The sequence below is a fragment of the Ochotona princeps genome, chromosome 8, assembly GCF_030435755.1.
Source record: "Ochotona princeps isolate mOchPri1 chromosome 8, mOchPri1.hap1, whole genome shotgun sequence".
NCBI lineage: Eukaryota > Metazoa > Chordata > Mammalia > Lagomorpha > Ochotonidae > Ochotona > Ochotona princeps.
In genome coordinates, this window is record NC_080839.1 from 46,583,610 (window position 1) to 46,602,297 (window position 18,688).

An 18,688-nucleotide genomic window follows, 5' to 3' on the forward strand; every position below is an offset into this window, starting at 1 on the left:
CTCAAAATGAGCTGGCCCACCTATGCCACAGCCCCCAACCCTGCTGCTTTGTCCTCCATGCCAGTCAATGCTCCCTCCCCTTTTCACTGAGTGGGAGCCTTGCAGACTAACACACTGCAGGGCCCACTGGTAGGCACAGGGGCTGGCTGAGAGACAAAGGTCCCAGGGCTCCAGCAGGTACACAATGCCAATACCACTGCCAACCCACTTTACAACTCCCTCCGGCCTTGAGGTGCTGACAGGAGCCATGGCCATGCCCTCCCACCCAGCACAGGCTCACCTCCAGCTCATGTTCTCCTCACAAGGGAGTCATAAGGTGGGGAGGCCCAGGGCCTGTACTCCGAAGGCTACATGATCCAGCTGAAGTCAGGCAGGGGGTGCACTGAAGCCAATGCCTCCCCTTCATTTGTGTCTTTTAGATGAGGCTCGCCCTGCTTACCACCCCCACCCTAACCCTGCGGCCCTGCTTCCCTCCTTTCTGACCTGTAGCAGAGGCCTCTGGACCTGCAGGGGTGACAGGCAGCATGCAGGTGTGGCCCAGGCCACCTTCGCTTCCAGACGGTAGTGTTTGGTGAAAGTCAAATTCTCATGGGATGTGAGGGTCATACAAGGTTTAGGGGGTCTTTCCTTTTCCCAGTCCAATGTCCATCCTGAAGGCATGCTGGGATGGCTAGTGTTCAGGCAGGACAGGGCAAGGCGAGGTCCAGCTGCAGGAGCTGTCAGGAACCCCCTGATCCAGGCCTCTGGTTTCAGACAGGGTGGAAGATCCAAGGAGGAGTGGACTCGTCCGAGGCCATACAGTCTGCTAGATGGGTTCCCAGGGGTCCAGCTTTGCACTGTCTAGCCTGAGACCTTCTTTCTTAGGAAGGGGTGGAATGTGGCAGGCAGCCTCAGCCCCAAGGCCCAGACTCCATCAGCCAGGTGCCTAGAAGGCTTTTCCTACAGAAGCTAGTGTAGGTCCTCAGGTCATCCCAAGCACCATTCCTTCCTGGGAGCACCCTCTCAGGGGGTCTTTCCAAGCTCTCTAAGAAGGGTGAACCCAGCCAGTCCCACTGTCATCAGGCTTCACCCAAAGGAACTTGTTGTGCAGTAGTGGCAGGCGTGGGGGCTGGCCATGTGCAGTGTCAACTGCCCATGGAATCTTCCAGAAGCCTCCAATGCTCCTTGGTTCCCTGGACCACATCCTGAGGACCTTAGCTATGGTTAGTCCCTCCTGTGTGGGGTGCAGACCACCTCATTTCTCTGCCCACTCCCCCTTAGAGAGCTACCTGGCCTAGTCATTGTCATATCCTCATCTACCAGACCACTCCAGCAAACCAACCCAGCTACTAGGTCCCACCACCTGCCACTTCTGGTCAGCTGCAACTGAGGCTCAGACTTGAGTCTGATACAAAAGAAAAATAAAAAGAGAAGCCAAGGTGTAAAAGGATCCTAATCCTATCCTATGGCACAAAACCGTTTCTCAACTTCACAGATAATTGTGTTGAGTGGAGTTTTCACAACCCCACATAAGGCCCAGAAATGCACTTGATTCTCTATACAGAATTCCCTTCCCCTAAGTTAGTATGTGAATGGATTAGTCTTCTTACCGTTAACACATTAGTTGCACCCCCAGGAGCCCAGGGCCCTCCCTGTAGTTGTGGTGCCCACCTCCCCAGCCTAGATGGCACTGGGTTCCCAGGCCGGCAGGCAGCCCTCACAGCCCCTTGTTGTACACCACCGTCTGGCTGCTCGTGGCGCGGGCAATCTCGGGCTCTAGTTGGGATGTCTCAATCTGAGGAGAGAGAACAGACAGAAGTGGTGGGAAATGGCAAGAGGTCAAGTGAAGGCTGGGAACAGCAGCTGGGACTGCTCTAGGGCCCATAACTCCACCTTGCCCCCTGCCCCACTAGACTTCCCATCTTAGGGCTCATGCACACCTTCTTGTTCACGACAGTGTGTTCCTGTGGCTGACCATCCCACATGCTGGCCTCCAGAAATCCCTCTTCTCCTAGCACCTTATCCCCTGCTCTGTAGACACCCTTACCCTGGGTCACTCCCTGGGCCTGCACACCATCCAGACCCCTTGCATCCACGCCACCTTGGATTCTGCAGTGCCCTAAGCTTCCAGCATCCCACCCACTCTTGCTCCTGTTTGCCTCAGGACCTCTCAGACTGGAGGCCCCAGATTCCAGACCTCCCCCTCCAACCCAGCCTCCAGGAACTGTCACTTCAGCCACACCCAGCCCAAGGGTTCCTCTACTATGGACAGTGGGAGCATCTCCACACCTGAATCTGACCACCCTTGGACACCAAATTATCTACCCCTCACTTCGACCCCTCCCCGCAGCCAGCTCCCTCATGCTGTTTAGTCACCTGACAATCTTCCAGGCTTCCCTCAGCCACCCCACTCACCCTCAGCCAGGATGAAAGCATCAGAGGGGTTCCCACTCCTCCAACCTATAACAGACCTGCATCTGCCTGCCCAGCAGCAGTTACTCTCCCCTCTAGAGGCAGATACCCACCTGACCCTGGTCCCCTGTGCCCCCTCAGGAGCCCATGTGGGCATGGCCTCTCTCCTTCACAGCACAGTCCTACACGTGTGAGAAAGCCTCAGTGTTCCTCTACACCTGTCACGCGCTTTCCTCCCCAGGCCCATGTTCCTTTACAGAACCATCGGCCTCCTCACCTCCCACTGCAGCAAATCTGGCTTCTGCTCTCACCATACACGCCACCAAGGAACTGTCTATGATCTTGGCCACCCCCACCCCACAGCATCCCCTGGATGCCTCTGAGATTCCCTGGGGCTCAGTGTGACCAGGTCCCCATGGGTGACTCCTTAGTCTGAAGCAAGTCCAGCCACCTTTCTCTCTTAAGCCTCCGATCACTGCTGATGACCTGCTAGGATTATCTGTAACTGCTTATCTAGCCCTTGGACTCAACCCATCTGAAAATGGAACCAAATCCCTCATCTCCCCAGGCCTTCCAGGAATGACCCTCCTTTAGGTACTGCTCTGGCCTGAGACCCTGGGGCCTCTCTGTCTCCTGCTGCCCACCCTCCCCCACCTCACAGGCTCTCATCCCCATAGTCAGTCTGTCCAGCCAGTGCCGGGCCCCTCACCCATGAGCCTGTCCACACCCCTCCATTACATGCATGGTTCAGGGCTTCCCACTGCCAATAGAGACCAAGTCCAGCTTGGAACCCCCAGTCCCTGACTATCCCTTCTGCTGCAAGCAGGGGACACCCCTGACTAGTGTCCTTGGGCTCACTTGGCTGCTCTTCTGGACCCTCTGAAGTCTTCCTGAGATGTCTCCTTTACTAGAGACACCCTCCCGTTTCCATTTGCACCCCTACGCGGCTGTCTTCAGCTCAGCTTTCATGTCTGCCTGGAGGCTAGGCGTCGCCCCAGCTGGCCACTGCAGGTTCAGGCCACAGTTCCTTTGTCCTCCATCTTTCCATATTAGATCACAGCCCTTGGAGGCAGCAAACACACAGAGCATGCTCCCTGCATCCCCAGAACCTGGTACAGTGCTGGTCCACAGTAGGCACTCCCTAAGTGCTGAAAAATTGGGTGGGAAAAAAGGTGTCAGGCATAAGGCCAGGGTCCCTACCCTGAGCCCTGGAGATGTCCCAGTGGCTGAAGTGATGGCTTTTGGATGTGGGGAACAAGCCCTCAGGGATGCCTGAGCACCCACTGAAGGGGACAGTTGGAGGAGCCCATCAGAGAGAAAGCCTGACATGCAGAGTCCCCAAAACCTTTGTTATTTAGCTCAGTTGAACTTGGTCTTGGGCACCTGCCATATGCCAAGACATAGCCACTCTTGGGAAGTGGGCAGAAGGTGGCACAGACAGGCCTGGCCTTTGCAGAGCTCAGTCAAGATGGGGCTGTGAGTGTTGGAGTTTAGACAGCATGCTGCTTGCTGGGGACTGGAGCTGGTGGGCTTGGTGGGGTTCTTGGAAAAAGGGAATTCTCCCCACATAGCGTCTTGTTCTGAAGTCTTGAGATAGCTAAACAGACAAGAGAGGCCCGGGGCCCAGGTCTCTTCCCCACCCCTTCCCCTCAAACCACCTCCTCACTCTCTAGCCCTCCCAGCCCCCAAGTCCCCTGTACCCTGAGTCCCCTGCACCCCGCCAGCTCCCCGAGTCCCCATGCTCCCCCTGACACAATGCACAGCGCCCACGCTTAAAAATCTAAATGCTTTTGAAAATGTTTAACCTAGTTAGACAAATTAGCAAAAATTTGTGCAAAACAATTTAGGTATTTAAAATATTCAATGTTTTTAAAAAACTGGAAAACTGTTCTTAGCTTTCAGCTGCAAAAACCAACAAAATATAACATCCCAGCAATCTTACCATGAGGTGTAACATAACCCTTCGGGAAAGCTGTTAAACAGCTACTGAGGCATCCTGGGAAATAGCACTTCATTTATTCAAATGCACATATGTCAGGCTTTTGCACCATATGTCATTCCAAGCTATTTACAGTAATAATTAAATCTTAATCAACGTTTAACCTCTGTAAAATGTTTGAAGAATCCTAATCACCCTTCAGACTGCACTAATGAAGGAGAAATATATAAACATAAAAGGAAAATGATGCATAGATATCACACTGGAAAGAACAGTAATTGCAAAATTGTATTTCTTTTAAATATAATCAGTAAATGATGTAAAGTAAGCCAAGGAGTATTTTAAGTTAAGACATCTTGGATGTCAGAGGTGTGAGCAGCTAATTTTGTTCTGCTACCCATAACAGATGTAGCATATTTTATTTTAGTGCCATTATTAGCAACTTCCCATGCCGGCTTTCACTGAAGCACTAAGACCCGCATGGAAATCGGAGCTGCTGCTCTGCACGGTGGTGGAGGACATGGCCCAGGGCCGCGGCCCGCTGGGCCTGCTCCCTGGGGAGCGCTGGCCCCTCCAGGCCCCCTGGGCTTCCCACCACTGAGCCCAGGGCAGCAGGTAGGAGAGGCAGCCTGGGGGGAGGGGGAGAAGCTGGCAGCAGGAAGGCGCCCTGGGGAGGCAGTGGAGGTGCTCCGGAGCATGGGCTTGGGGACAGTGGTGCCATAGGCTGGATCTCTCTCACTTCATCCCATCTGCCCTCTCGCCTACAGATGTGTCTGGCTGCCAACTCTGTAGACCCAGGCTGGCACACAGAGGTGGTCAAAGACCAGCCTGTGCCCTTGAAACACACTCGACAGCTAGGGGAGGAGACACACAGTTACAGGCAGACGGATTCCAGCAAGATTCCATGGAAACTGGGGAGGCGCTGGAACAGGGAAGGAGGACTGCTCAGAGGAGGTGCTCCAGGAAAACAATGGAACATCCTGCTCAAAGAGGGCAGGCCGGACTCGCATGGTGAAAGGGAAGGCAACGGATGCAAGGTTGGAACAGACAGGGTGTTGTGGGCCATGGAGAGGAGTCGGTAGTTTCTCCAGGGTCCTTGGGAGCCATTGAAGGGCCAATGAGCTAGGGTGGGCCATCACCCCAGGCTGTTTCAGAAAGGTCTTGGTGGCGACAGTGGGTGTGGAGGATGGACTAGGGGGTGGTAAGAGAAAGGATAGAGAAGGCTGGTGGGGCACAGCTGTCACAGTCAAAGATGCTGCCAGTGGGGGCAGGTGGGAGGGTACACCATTGATTCTTTCTGCGGGTGAGATCCATAGGAGATGATGACCAATCCCTGGCAGGGGGTGAGAGGGAGGTGTGGAGGATGACTGTGCGTTGGGTGACTCCTAATTCTAGCTCAGCAGCAGGAGGCTGCTGCTGCCATTCTCAGAGGCAGGGGTGGGGGTGGGGGTGGGCATGGGGCAGCCCACAAGTTGAACCTGGGTGCCCATGGGGTCCCCTGGTGGAGAGGCCCAGGAGGCAGATGGGCCCAGGGTTCTGGAGCTCCGGGTGAGAGAGAGAGACCGAGATGTGTGCACACGGCCCCAGCTCCAGATTGGGGGAGCTTGCCCAGGAGAGCAGATGGAGGGGAGGATGCCAAGGCCTGGGGAACAGGCACGTTTGAGGGGTGGGTGAAGGGAACAAGCCTACAACAGTGGCCTCATGGGACCAGTCCAAGAAGCAGTAAGCATCACCTCTGACACGGAGCCCCCATGGATACCAGGGAGTGGTGCCACTTGAGGGCTCAGGGGCTTAGGTCCTGGCAACTGGATTTCAGCCTGGATTCCTCACTGCCACCCATGCTGACATGGGGTCACTGCCCCCATTTCAGCCCAAGTCAACTGGCCACTGACGAAGACATTCTTGAGCCTGCCACCATGGCGGGGTATTGAGCCAATGACCTCCCCACCACCTTGGCATGGGACCAGGGGCTCCTCACCAGTACTCTCAGCAGTAGGAGATAGGAGCCGGGACCCCTGGGCTGTGTGCCTGACCATTCCTGCCATTTCCTGCCCCCCACCCCGATGAGCAAGCATCCTCACTGAATATCACCTCTTGGGAGTGAGGCGGGGGAGGTGTTAGGGGTTGAATCTTGGGTAGTAGCTTTGGCAGGCTCCTCTCCAGCCTGAGAGCTGCTCAGGCAGGAGTCGGAGCTGGAGGGCGACTGTGTGGGGATCGTGAGGGAACAGGAAATCCCAGAACTGGAGGGTGCTGGGAGCACACCTGCCCTGTGACACACAACCAGCAGAGAATCCTGCTAGGACACCCCAGCTGCTGGAGCTCCAGTGGAAGGCACCCCTCACCCTACCACACTTCCAGCTGGGACCCTGCTGTCCTTCCCAGGAGATGTCCCCTGCATCCCTTGAGCACCTCAGACTCCCAGATCAGCCCAACACCTTTCTTTCATAGTGGAGGGGGAAGGGTTAACCTTGAGCTATTTCCCTCTGTCTCCCAGGTTCTGGCAGGTGGGGGGGGGCAAGAGTCAGGAATGCATTGGGGGGCCAAGGGGGCTACCTTGGGCCTCTACGGCCCTGCGAAAGCACGCACACACCTGCAGTGGCGGCCAGCGGATAGTTTACATATTTGAACCTGGAGCTAAGGTGCAGAGACATAAACAGGAAACTGGATCCCCTGGCCTGTGCCCCTCTCACGGGGGCTTTTACCCACTACAAAGAACTTCCTCCTCCCAGCCTTTCTTCTGTGGCTTTTCTGCCTCCTTTACAAAGGTGTGGGGCTGGGGGGTGGGGGTGTTTGGTGTGACCCTGTGACACAGCTCAAAGCCATCTTCTCGCTGGGGCAGGGGACGGGCGGGGGGGGGGAGTGGGACTTGGAAAGGCCCGCAGGCAGTGGCAACATGGACACCAGGTCCAAAGCACCTGGCTGACCCTGGGTGCCTGAGGACTCTGCCAGCCTTGGAACCTGCATGCCTGCCCTGGGGCCTCACCAGGGCTGGACAGGCTCAGACACACTCCACGCCTCCACTTTGGGGAAGGGCTTCCTGCATGTCCCTGGAGGCCAGGAGTGTTCTGAGGACCAGTAGAAGCATGAGCCTGTGTCAGCCCTCCAGGGCTGGCCGTGGGCCTCCCCTGCCTTCTTGGTGAAGGTCAGACTCCTGACCTACACACTGAAAGTCTTGCTAAACTTTCTTTGGGTTTCTCACATACCCGCTGCTCTCGTCTCTTAAACATTGCATGCATGGGCTTTGAGGTCCCAATCCAGGCCACTCCTCTAAGGCTGCCTCTTCCAGGAGGCCTTCTGTGATTGCAAACCAACACACTGCTGCTACTCCTGGCTCCCCTCTATCACACCCCCAGCCATGGGCTTACATGGGGGCCCCCTCCCTATTCTGTCACGGCAGTTTGGTACCCCTGAACTTTGTATACAGTTGTTCCTGAATACCAGCAGGACAAAATGAACCTAAAGGGTGTCAAGTACAGGAGCCTGTCTCACACTGTGCCCCTCCCCTGTGCTGGGGGTACCCAGCAAATGCTGAGACACTCGCCCCCCATACTTCCTGGAGCTCTGCACTGTGCCTGAGTGCCCTCTGGTGGACCAACCTCAGAACTGTTCTCTGTCCTCTGAGCTCTCAGTTTCCAGGGCTCAGTTTCCCCATAGGGGCAGTGGGAAGATTTTTCTCCCTTTGGGACTGGGATGGGGATAGTATCAGGAAGTGGGCAGGAGAATTCCATGGGGTCCTAGAAAGCCCCCGTGGTGCTGAGTAAGGCTGGCTGACCCCAGGGACCTCTCTGAGTCCAGGCCTGCCCTGCTCGCCTATATCCTGTTCACTCATCTTACTTAGCTGAGCCACACAAGTTCTCCATATTTAGCACTCATTGATGCTTTCAACACTCCCCACAGACGCCTGCACAAGCAAGCCCCTCTCCCTGTCCCAATCTCAGTGAGGTGTTCTGGAAGGTCCCAGGAGGGGGACCTGGGGAAGGGACAGGCTGGAGGTGGCCCTGCTGTGAGGCCTGTCATCAGGCCTGTATGCATGTTTGTGTGTGTGTGGGCTTGTGTGCACGTGCGGACTTTGGGTGGGGGTGTGGGGAACAGGCAACATGACAGGTGGCGTTGGCGTTCCTGGGCTCCGAGTGGCTTTGCCATTCCTATCTGTCCCTCCTGGGGGGTCCTATGGGCGAACTCCAAGAAAGCAGCGGGCGGGGAGGCGGCAGATTTCTGATGGCAAAAATAGCCCGCTTTGGAGTTCAGTAGGACTGATGAAACCGGTAAATGAGAAAAACCCCAAACAAACATCTCTGAACAAAGTGGGAGATGGATCTGAGACGGGAGGGGGGGAAGCCCCTGCTCTGGCGGCAGTGACTGCTGCTATGGACTCAGGAGGGACACGAGGTCACCCTGGACATTGTCTCTGACCTCACAGCAGCCCTGGCAAAATGAAAAGCGGGAACCTACACAGTCCAGGTAATGAGCCACGTCCTGTACTCTGGTAGCTAAAAGATGTTGTGTGTGGAGTCCAGCACAATGGCTCAACTTGCTAATCCTCTACTTACAAGTGCCAGGATCCCACATGGGCACTGGTTCATGACCCAGCTGTTCCACTTCACATCCAGCTCCCTGCTTATGGCCTGGGAAAGCAGAGGAGGACAGTCCGAAGCCTTGGGACCTTGTGCTCATGTGGGAGGCCTAGAAAAAGCTCCTAGCTCCTGGCTTCAGATTGGCTCAGCTCTCTGGCTGTTGCAGCTAAATATTTAGGGAGTGGACCAGCAGACTGAAAATCTGTCCGTCTCTCCTCTCTGTAAATCTGCCTGAATAATAATAATAATATGTTGTGTGTGAAAGGATGGAGAAAGGACTATTGTCCAGTCCAGGCAGGGAAGGGACTGCCTGGAGAAGGAGTCATTTCTAGAACAACTTGAATATGGCCTGAGCTTACTCCCACTCTTCCACACTTCCAATTAGGAGTTCCAATAATCTCTGAGAGAACGGGTGATGGCTGGGGTGGGGGCACCTCTTTCCTTAGGGTAAAGAGATACAGCATAGGTTCTGGGAGCTTCTGGAGATTCCTCCCCCTCCCCATTTCTTTGCCATCCAGGGAGAGTGTGCCTTTTGGTTAACTCTGAGCACCATAAAAGGGGTAAGGAGGGAGCAGGCGGCAGCTGCACTTGACTCTCAACCAGCTCTTCCATGGCTGAGAGGGCCTCTAGGAGCCCCACTCCAGAGTCAGGGCCGGATGAAGCTGATGCATGCCTAGAACATGGGGCCTGACAGCAGGAGCTCTCCAGAGCTGAGGGAGGGGCTGGCTGGAGCAAGATGTGCCCCCCTCCCGGGGGGAAGGTGACTCAGAAGGTGAGGGCAAGGTCAAAGGCCGGGGCAAACAGGCCAATCAGGAAACAAGCCCAGGAACAGGAGGGGGAACCTGGCTTGGCAGCTGCGGCAAGAGGGCCTCCAACCCCACTCAGGACACATAGCTGGAGCTGGCTGCCATGGGAGGATGGGAGGTGCCTCAGGGGCAGGCGAAGACACCATTCACTAGCTAGGCCTGGCCCCAGCCCAAGGGTTGCCTCTGCCTTGACTGCAGGACCAGGGCACCAGCGTGTGTCTGCACTTCCAGAATCCTACTGGGCAGAGCCAGGTGGAGACCTGATTCCAGTTGCGGGCCAGGCAGCTGCGGAAGATGAGGGCTTTGAGGTGAAGCCCCCAGGTTGTATAGAGAGCTGAGGCTGAGCAAGGCCAGCCAGAGGGGCCGACAGCAGGCCTAGGGGACACAGGACAGTCCCCCAGCCCTGACGCCACCCAGGGGCAGGGCCAAGTTCCTGCTGCCCCCATGCCCCACGCCTCCCTCCCACGTCCCCAGCCAAGCCCCACCTTCTTCTGTGGACACATTTCAGCCTCACCAAATCAGCTAATTATTGACAGTTGGTGAAGAGGAGATTTCACTTTTTCCTCCTGTTAAACTGCTCCTAATTAGTTCCCTGTCACCACGCTGGCTCGCCCGCCCGCCGCCGCCCGTTCACAGTGCCTCATTAACCTTTTGCTCCTCTCCTGCCGCCTGCCAAAGAGACTAAGACAAAAACAGATTGCTGAACAATGGCTCCGGCTTGTGTGTGCAGCCCCGGCCCCCAGCCCTGGGGCTCCTGCGGGGAAATGGTAGGGGAGAGACAGAGAACCGGTTAGGGGGGCAGCCCATGAGGAATCCAGGGAAAGACAGGCACAAAGAAAGATAGGAACAGGGGCCCAACGCAGCAGCCTAGTGGCTAAAGTCCTCACCTTGCATGCACAGAGATCACATATGGGCGCTGGTTCGTATCCTGGCGGCCCCACTTCCCATCCAGCTCCCTGTTTGTGGTCTGGGAAAGAAGTCAAGCATGGCCCAAAGCCTTGGGACCCTGCACCTGTGTGGGAGACCCGGAAGAAAGACAAGGACAGGGACGAGGTAGGGCAGGGAGAGGCGCACTGTTTCTTGCTCCATTGGTGGGGTCGGGGTACATCTACCCTCGCCTGGTCTGGCCTCCTGTGGCAGCCAAGCCTGTTGGCTTTGACAGGGGACTCTGGACCTTGCCCTGGGGCACGCAAGGTACCAACATGTGCATGTCTGTGCGTTTATGACAGAGGTGTCCACATTCGCGTGGAAGCCAGAGACTCCCAGACACTAGGCCCCCTGTAAGCACAGGGAGCCTTCACAGCCTACAGGACCTAACGTGGCCCCTGGCCAGCGCTTGCACAGCCCTCTCCTGACTTGCATCCCACCGCCCACTTTTACGTGACACCTGTTCAGGAGTTTCCGTCTGCCCCACCCAGAGCTGTCACCCAGTCATCCCAGATCCCAGAAGGGGACAGCACACCAGCCTCTGGGTGCTAATGGCCTGTCCATGCCTGGGGATAACCAGGTTGAGCAGGCTTTGACCATGGGGTCCTTCTACCGATTTAACTTCTGGATCAGGGCAGATCCCAATACTCCCTGCATGAACAACGGTATTGGGGTCCAGAACAGAGGCCAGACCCTGCCCCAAGTTTGGTCTCCAGCCTCACTTGTTGACCCACCAGACCCCTCCACTCTGGGTTAGAAAACAAACACAGACACTGTCTGCAGAGGTCCCTGTGACGGTGGGTACTGGAATGCTCTGATCCAGGGGCCTGGGGGCATGGCTGAGGGTGATGAGTGGGTGGGATGGGGAGTTCTACAAGATCCTTCTGTCTGGGTACAAAGCTCACTCTATCAGGACAACGCTGGACCTTGGGCTAGGTGCTTGACCGTGATGTTCCCCAGCATCCTCATTTATCAGCAAGGAACCCTACCTTGTAGGATTGTCATATTGTCCCTACTTCCCTGCCACAGTCACCTGGCCCCTCCCTGCTCAGGAGGCCATTCCTCCCCAGCTCCTGGGCTGGGGGCCTTCGTTCATGACCACTGCCCTCTCCAGGACACCAGTGAATGAAGTGCTCTCTGCCATCCTCCCATAGCCTCCCATCCCGGAGCTCCCTTCTCTGAGACAAAAGCTGCCAATTATTCTGCCTCCTAGCCATCCATGCCTGGTGACCGGAGGCAGCCACCAAGTCTCACCTCCCCCCCAGGTCCCTCTGCAGTCACTCCCTGTGCAGGGAGCCCCTTCCTCCTCAAAATGTCCTGGTCCTTGGCTTGCATGAAGCCAGACACTGTCTAGGCCCGCTCCCCACCCCTGGATGGCAACTCTTCCTCCCACCAGGGATAAAACCCCTGCCTGCGCTTCAGGTCCCTCCCCTCACCAAAGCGTCTGTAACCAGAATCTCCCCCTAGAGCCATGGAGGCACACATCTGTACATAACTCCCCTCGGCACCCAGTGACACCGAAGGGCATCAGAAGGACTTACCTCAGCAAAGCAGGCAGAATTCCCAGCCTAGTAGAATTCCCAGCCTATCACTGGGATCCTTGGCAATGTGGCCCTTGCCACCATCTTAACAGGCAGGAATACTGACTTGCAAACTCTCTCATGGGATTTGCAGGGAGTCCTGAAGATCTTCCCTCAACCTCTGGGGTTGGTGAGCTGGAAGCCCCACACCAAACACTCCAGCTCAACCGTTCTCAAACCAGTTCCTAAACTCCATCTCCACTAATTAATTAATTAGTGTTCCAGCGATTACTTGTGTTGACAGCCTTGGTGGCTTTTGGCAAGGCTGGGTCAGCCCAAGCAAGCCCAGACTTATTGTAGCAAATCCCACCGGCAGTGGGGATGGAAGACAGATCCCTGTACGGCATAAGCATCACCTCGTTAAGGAGAATTAATTGGGAGGATTCATGAAGTTCCCCCTGCCCCGAGCCAATTGGTGGATGGCCTCAGTACCCTGGGTCGTGGATGGGCTTCAAAATACCCCGTAATGCCCAGGCAAGCCCTCATCCTGCAGGGGTGGACACAGCTGAGGAAGCAGTTCTCAAAATTACACCACCTCCTCCCTTCTCAGAGGGCAAAGATTTATGCAGTGATCATACACCTCCCAATCTAAAGAGGTTTGAGTTGCAAGAAGAGGGACTTTGGTTAGGGATGCAGAATTAACCTGTGTGTCTATTTGAGGTAGACATGGAGAGGCAGAGGCCTGGAAGTTGCTGCGGAGCCTCTGTGAGGTCAGGGCAGCTCACTCTGGGTCACCTCCCTGCACCAGAGCTGGAGGCTGGTGTGGATGGGTGGCAGCCACCTCTCCATCACTGCCCTCCCCCCACACCTGCCACACAGTGTACCTGGCACCTCCCCCACTGCAGTGTGGCTCTGGGTCTCTCCTTTCTCTGCTACACCCCACAGCCCCTGCCAGAACAGCTGCCGTGGTTTGTTCTCATAGGGTCACATGCTGGAGGTTTGGTCCCCAGTGTGGACAGGGTTGAGATAGAGGACCCTTTGAGAGGTGTGGCCTGGTGCAAGGCAGTTGTTCTGGGAGCTCTGCCCTCAGATGGAACCAATGCTGTTGGCAGGCCAAAGTGGAACTGGCGAGAGCTGGCTGTGCTACAGAGAGACCTCACACACAAACCTCATTCTTCCACTGTGGTCAGTCTGAATTTCTGCTTCTTGGCCATGCCAGAACAGAGCCAAGAATCCCCATCCAGGATGCCAGCATCATCTGATTGGACCACGAGTCAAATGCACCTCTTTCTTGATACAGTGCCCAGCCTTGGGCATTTTGTTACAGCAACAGAATAGGACTAGGACTTAGGTAAGTGCTTGGGAGTGGACAGAAATCCAGCCCCAGATAACCACTGGGGGCAGCACTCCCTTGCAGCTCTGCAGAGGGAAGTGTGGACCTCTGGGCCTTCCTCTCACAACAGCCCCATGTGGGGCTGGTCCCATGGCTGTCCTGGGCCTCCACTTCCACAGGGTGGTAAACTGGGAGGCCCTAGGAGTCTGGCCTGGGCTGGTTTCTGACTCTGCTTTGGGTTTTCTCTATTGTGGGCAGCCCTGAGCTGTCAGGTGAAGCTGTGAGAGCAACAGGAGGCTCAGCGCACAAGGTACCTACAGCACACAGGTGACTAGGACCCTTTCCTAGAGCCTGGATCCAGGCTGACATCACAGAGACAGATGGTAGCTTCAAGGAGTGCCGGCTCAGCCCCTTGAGGATGGGGATCCAGGGTCTGCTGGGGGAATGCTATCCCTCACATCTGCGGAATTGCTAGACTGGCCTGGGTTTCTCAGCACCACTGGGCCTTCCCAGGCTGAGGCTGTGACAGCATCCCTGTCCTAGCCCTGGGCTGGGCCCATGAAGTAGATGCTGACACAGATAACACCCCAGGAATCCTCCTGCACGGTGGTGCTAAGATAGCCTCCCAGCCCCGCCAGGCTCTGGGACCTGGGAAGTTAAGCGAATCCAGTGCTCATCCTCCAAGGACCTTGAGTCCTGAAAGCTGTGTCCCCACCTTCTCCTCCAAGTCTGTGACTCTCCAGTCCTCACAATCCTGGCCCAGCACCACCTTCCCTGACTTCTTTCTCCAGGGGCCCCACCTGCAGCAGGGCTGGTTCTGACATTGCAATTGCCCTCTTGGGCTCACTCTGGGTAGGAGCTCGCTTACTCCACACACCACCCACTGTTTGGCCCTGTATGAGTCTTGCCCATCTTCACTCCCAATCCCAATTAGAGGCCAAGTCCAGCACTTCCTTACCAGATGCCCTGCCCACCTTGCCGGGAAAAATGGGGCTAGCAAGGGTGATGAGAGTGGGTGCCCTACAGTTTATCCCCCAGCCATCCTAGCCCCATCCCACCCTACCACCTCTCCTGGCACCACCCACCAGGCTTCTCTGCTGCCTCCTACTCCCCCAACACCCGTCAGCTGTTTCCCACATGGTCCCCTCTGGGTGCCTCAAATCTCTTCATTCTCTGTCATAGTACACAGAAACCCCCAGAACAATGTCCTCAACTTCCCCAGCCTGACTGTACCTGCCCCCCACTCCCCTGCAGCACACTTGAGTCGGAGGGGCTTGGCCCCAGCCGAGGTCATGCATCAGGACCTGTGCTGTCCCAACCCTATCCCTCCAGCGCTCCTACCTTCACAGTCTTGTCTGCCCAGCCTCCACCTTCACAGTCACACAGTTGCAGTCCCTCCCAGGTAACACATAGAAACAACCCCGTGAGGTTCCACACGTGGGCTGGCTTCTTTTATTTCCCTACTGAGCCTCACCTGGGCCCTGGCACCCAGGGACACAGGATCAGCCTTCACGGGCAGTGACCACCTCTTAGGGTGCTGACCTGTGGGCAGCCACCTACCATTGGCCCTGCAGCCCATGTCCCTCAGGGACTCCAGAGCAGAGCAGCTTCCCAGGGGCACACCCACAGGCTCATTCCTAGGCTCCTTGCCCCCACCCACAGAGCCATCCAGCTCCAACCTGCAGCCTGCCCTGCTCCTCTCTATCATGTGACATGGTCTCCACATCTGCCTGGTGGGGGAAAGTCAGAAATCCAGGGGCGCGTGCCGCCAGCTCCCTCTCCCTCCCACATGCAATCAATCCCTCCTCAAACCATGAGGAAGCAGCCTTCTCACATTCCCTTCAAGGACCCCCTTCTTTCTCATGCCCGCTGCCAAACAGCCTGGACCAAGCCCACTGGCTCCAGCTGGATGCATGCCACAGCCTCCTGCTGGAGAGGCTCTGCAGAGCTCCAACCCCCACCCTCTGCCTCAAGATGCAACTGCAGGAAACACCACAATCGGAATGACATCAACCTTTGGCTTTGACGTATGTCCAAGCTCCCAACACCACCCGGACCCAACCCACCTTACAGGCCATGCCGGACAGGCTAAATGGTGTCTCATCCCAGAACTTTCCCCCAGCTCTCCCTTAATCCCTTCTCACCAGGCCCCAGGGCACTGCCACCTCCTTGCAGGCTTGGTGGGATTTGCTGTCCCCTCTCCTAGGTGCAACTGAACTTCCCCTGTCTCGACCATCTTCACATTCTGTGTGCTATTCCCCAGGCAATCCTGTGCTTATTGCTTGACCTTCAACTCTCAGCAGTCACCACCTAGGCCAGGCTCACTCACAGTTCTAACTCAGTGCCTAGCAGGAGCTCAGGACTCAGCACCGAAAAGGTACTTGCTGTCCAGTGACCGAATTGTCCTGGGCTTACCTCCCCCTCTTCCACTCATCCCCACTGACCTCTGACATCTGTGGGAAGAGGCTGATGGCTAGTGGCAGGGCCAGGCCGAAGGCTGCCAGGCACACGAGGCTTTGCACTGGGAGGAGCAGCCGGGGGCGTGCCTGCAGGAGAGCTGTCCTATAGGGGAGAGAGAGGAGGAGTCCCATGAGGTCTGAAGATTGGGTAGGCTGCTGTGAGCCCCCACACTGGGGCTGGGTCCCCTGTGGGGTCCCAGGGTGCAGGACTGGGCATTAGCTATGTAGATGTAACTGAATTCTGTCTTCAAGGTTTACCACCATCCACACCCCTAGCCCTAGGCCCTGCCTTGAGGCACATGGCTGGTCGCGTGTGTTTAGCCAGTGTCAGTAAGGCCCCATGAGGGGGATGACAGAAGATGTCAGCTCCTGCTCCTGGGGAGACACACAAGGCAGTGAGAGAGTCAGAAGCAGCACACGGGGAACCAGCAAACAAATGCCAAGTTCAGAGAGGAGACAAAACATGTGCATACACACACGAACATGCAAACACACATGTACATGTATGTGCACACACATGCAAACACATGCTGGTGCAGGCATACCTAAGCAACACAAGCACAGGTGCACACACACGCACATACATGTGCACGTACACACAACCTCAGGAGGCGATCTCCTCTTGGGGCAGAACAGAAGACACTCCACTGGCCTCCTTAGCAATTCCACCCAAAAGCCACAGAGCTGGGGAGGGACTTTTTTTTCCAAGGCCAAAAGTATAGCAGGCAGGCGGACATGAACTCCTGACTCCTTGGAAAAGTCATTGCCTCAAGCTGCTCCTGGCTCCCTTTCTGCAGGCCCCTTTGCCAGCTCTGTCTCCAGCCCACTCCAGCTGAGACCCATGAGGAACTGGTATTCCGGGGCCAGGGAGGAATATGAAAAATCTCCCTCCAGGACCCAAGGGTCTTCTAGCTCCAGGACAAAACAAGCTCCACAGATAAAGACTGGGAGTCACACCAGCAACCTTAAACACCTTCACCATGTTCACCACAGCTGTCCACTCTGCACAACCTAGCAGCTGCCTCTTGAAGCCCAGACCACAAGCATCCACCTGGGGATCCCCTGGGAGTGCCAGCGGGATGGACAACTGGACTACGTGCAAGGGGGCAATTACGGACACTCAAATTGGAGACAGAGAGAGAAACAAAGCCCCCTGAGGGAGTGTCTATTATCTCAAGGTCTGTTGGATTCAGCTCTGGCTCCCTGTGCTTTAAAGGTAAACAGGCTCCCTGCCTGCACCAGGCTGATACTGGGGGCCAAGGCTAAGCTAGACGGACTCTATAACATCATATACTCACTGTGATGCTTTAGCATACTAACCAACACGTTATCAGTTGCCTAAATAGGGAACACCAGACCATGTAAGGAGCAAAAACAGGTAGTAAATTCCAGAAATTGCCACTTACCTGCTAGGCAAGCCAAGACTGTTTTGCCCTAGTAGAAGAAGCCCCCTGCCCTCCTTTCGTTGACCTGCCCATATAACACAGAACATGGCCCCCACTTCGCATGTTTTCTCAAGAAAACACTTGCTGTTCACTATTCCTGTGCTCTGACTCACTCCTGAATTCTCTCTTAAGGTGAAGTCCAGGACCTAGGTAGCCAGTAGCCCTCACTGTCTGCCTGGTACTATCCTGGCCTCTGTAACTGCTTCCATGTGACCATCCCCTGGTGCCAAAAGGGTTCAGGTCAGTTTCTTGCCCCTCCCCCAGGAGAGTGGGGCCACCCCATGGCCACACGTGGGCTACACAGAGGCAGTGTGACCATCCTCACCTCTTAAGGCAAGAATCCCAAGAGTACTTGGCCCTAACCAGGCAGCAGCAGTTCTCAAACCCAAGTGTGTCCCAGGGTAGCCTGTATAGCTGGGTAAGAACTCACACTTTCAAGAGCCCTCCACCCCCCACCCTGGGCTCAGCTGGCATCAGACATGGTGTCTGCATGCTCATGGTTGCACAGTAATGCAATCAATGCTAGGTGATTGTGTGATTGTTGTGGTTTCCTCCTGTGCGGACCACCCAGCCTGCCCAGCTGATGAGTGAAGCTTGGATGAAACCACATGACAAGAGTAAGAGATAGGAGTACCTGGTTCAGGCTCACACCCATGCTCTTCCAAGCTAGGCTCCACATGCCCCACTCCCTGCCTGGGCTCAACCCAAGGTATCCTTAGGTGCCTGGAGGGACTGGTGTAAGCCTGAAGCCAACCAGCTGGCTTTCAACTGCAGGTCAAGTTCTGCAGCAGGACAAGCACACTGGGGCCTACAGCAGTGGCAGGAGGAGGCATGGTGTCCCTGGAGGCACCGTCCTAGGGGTCACTTAGGGTAAGGATAGGTGACTGGGAGAAGAGTAAAGCTCTTTCCAGGCAGAAGAGGGGCAGACCTGGACTCAATCCTCAAAGCTTTCTGCTAGGCACACCGGACAGCTCCCCTTCCATAAAGGGTGGTGCCTTGGTGCCTATTTCTAGTGTGATTGGCTGAAGTCCCCACTGGGAAGACAGGCCAGGAAACCCCAGCTCAGTCTTAGCCGAGGGAGACCCGAGACTACTGCTAAGCAGGAAGCCTTGAGTCCCAGCCCAGAGCAAGCAGGCGGGAGAGTGAACACAGCAGGCTGGGGGAGGGGAGGAAGAGAGGGAAATGGCAGGAAGGGATTGGAAAGGCAGCTGGGGGAGTTAAAATATGCAGATGGAGAGATGTGCAAATGCCTGAGAGAGAGGAAAGACCCGGATCCAGAGAGAGATGGAGGCTG

At 56.0% G+C, this 18,688-nt stretch overlaps 1 protein-coding gene across 3 annotated transcripts in view; it reads right to left on the reverse strand.

The window, feature by feature from the left end:
• Positions 1–1,414: 1,414 nt before the first annotated feature.
• Positions 1,415–18,688, reverse strand: part of SFXN5 (sideroflexin 5) — a 95,432-nt gene continuing 78,158 nt past the window's right edge. For 2 of the 3 annotated variants that reach the window (XM_004582802.2, XM_058667969.1), the window contains 2 exons: positions 15,935–16,052; positions 1,415–1,774 (listed from right to left, as the gene is read on the reverse strand). In XM_004582802.2, the coding sequence (XP_004582859.2) occupies positions 1,697–1,774; positions 15,935–16,052 (196 nt within the window). In that variant the 3' untranslated portion in view covers positions 1,415–1,696. The remainder of the gene's footprint in view (positions 1,775–15,934; positions 16,053–18,688) is intronic. The other variant, XM_036496689.2, reaches the window with a different exon arrangement.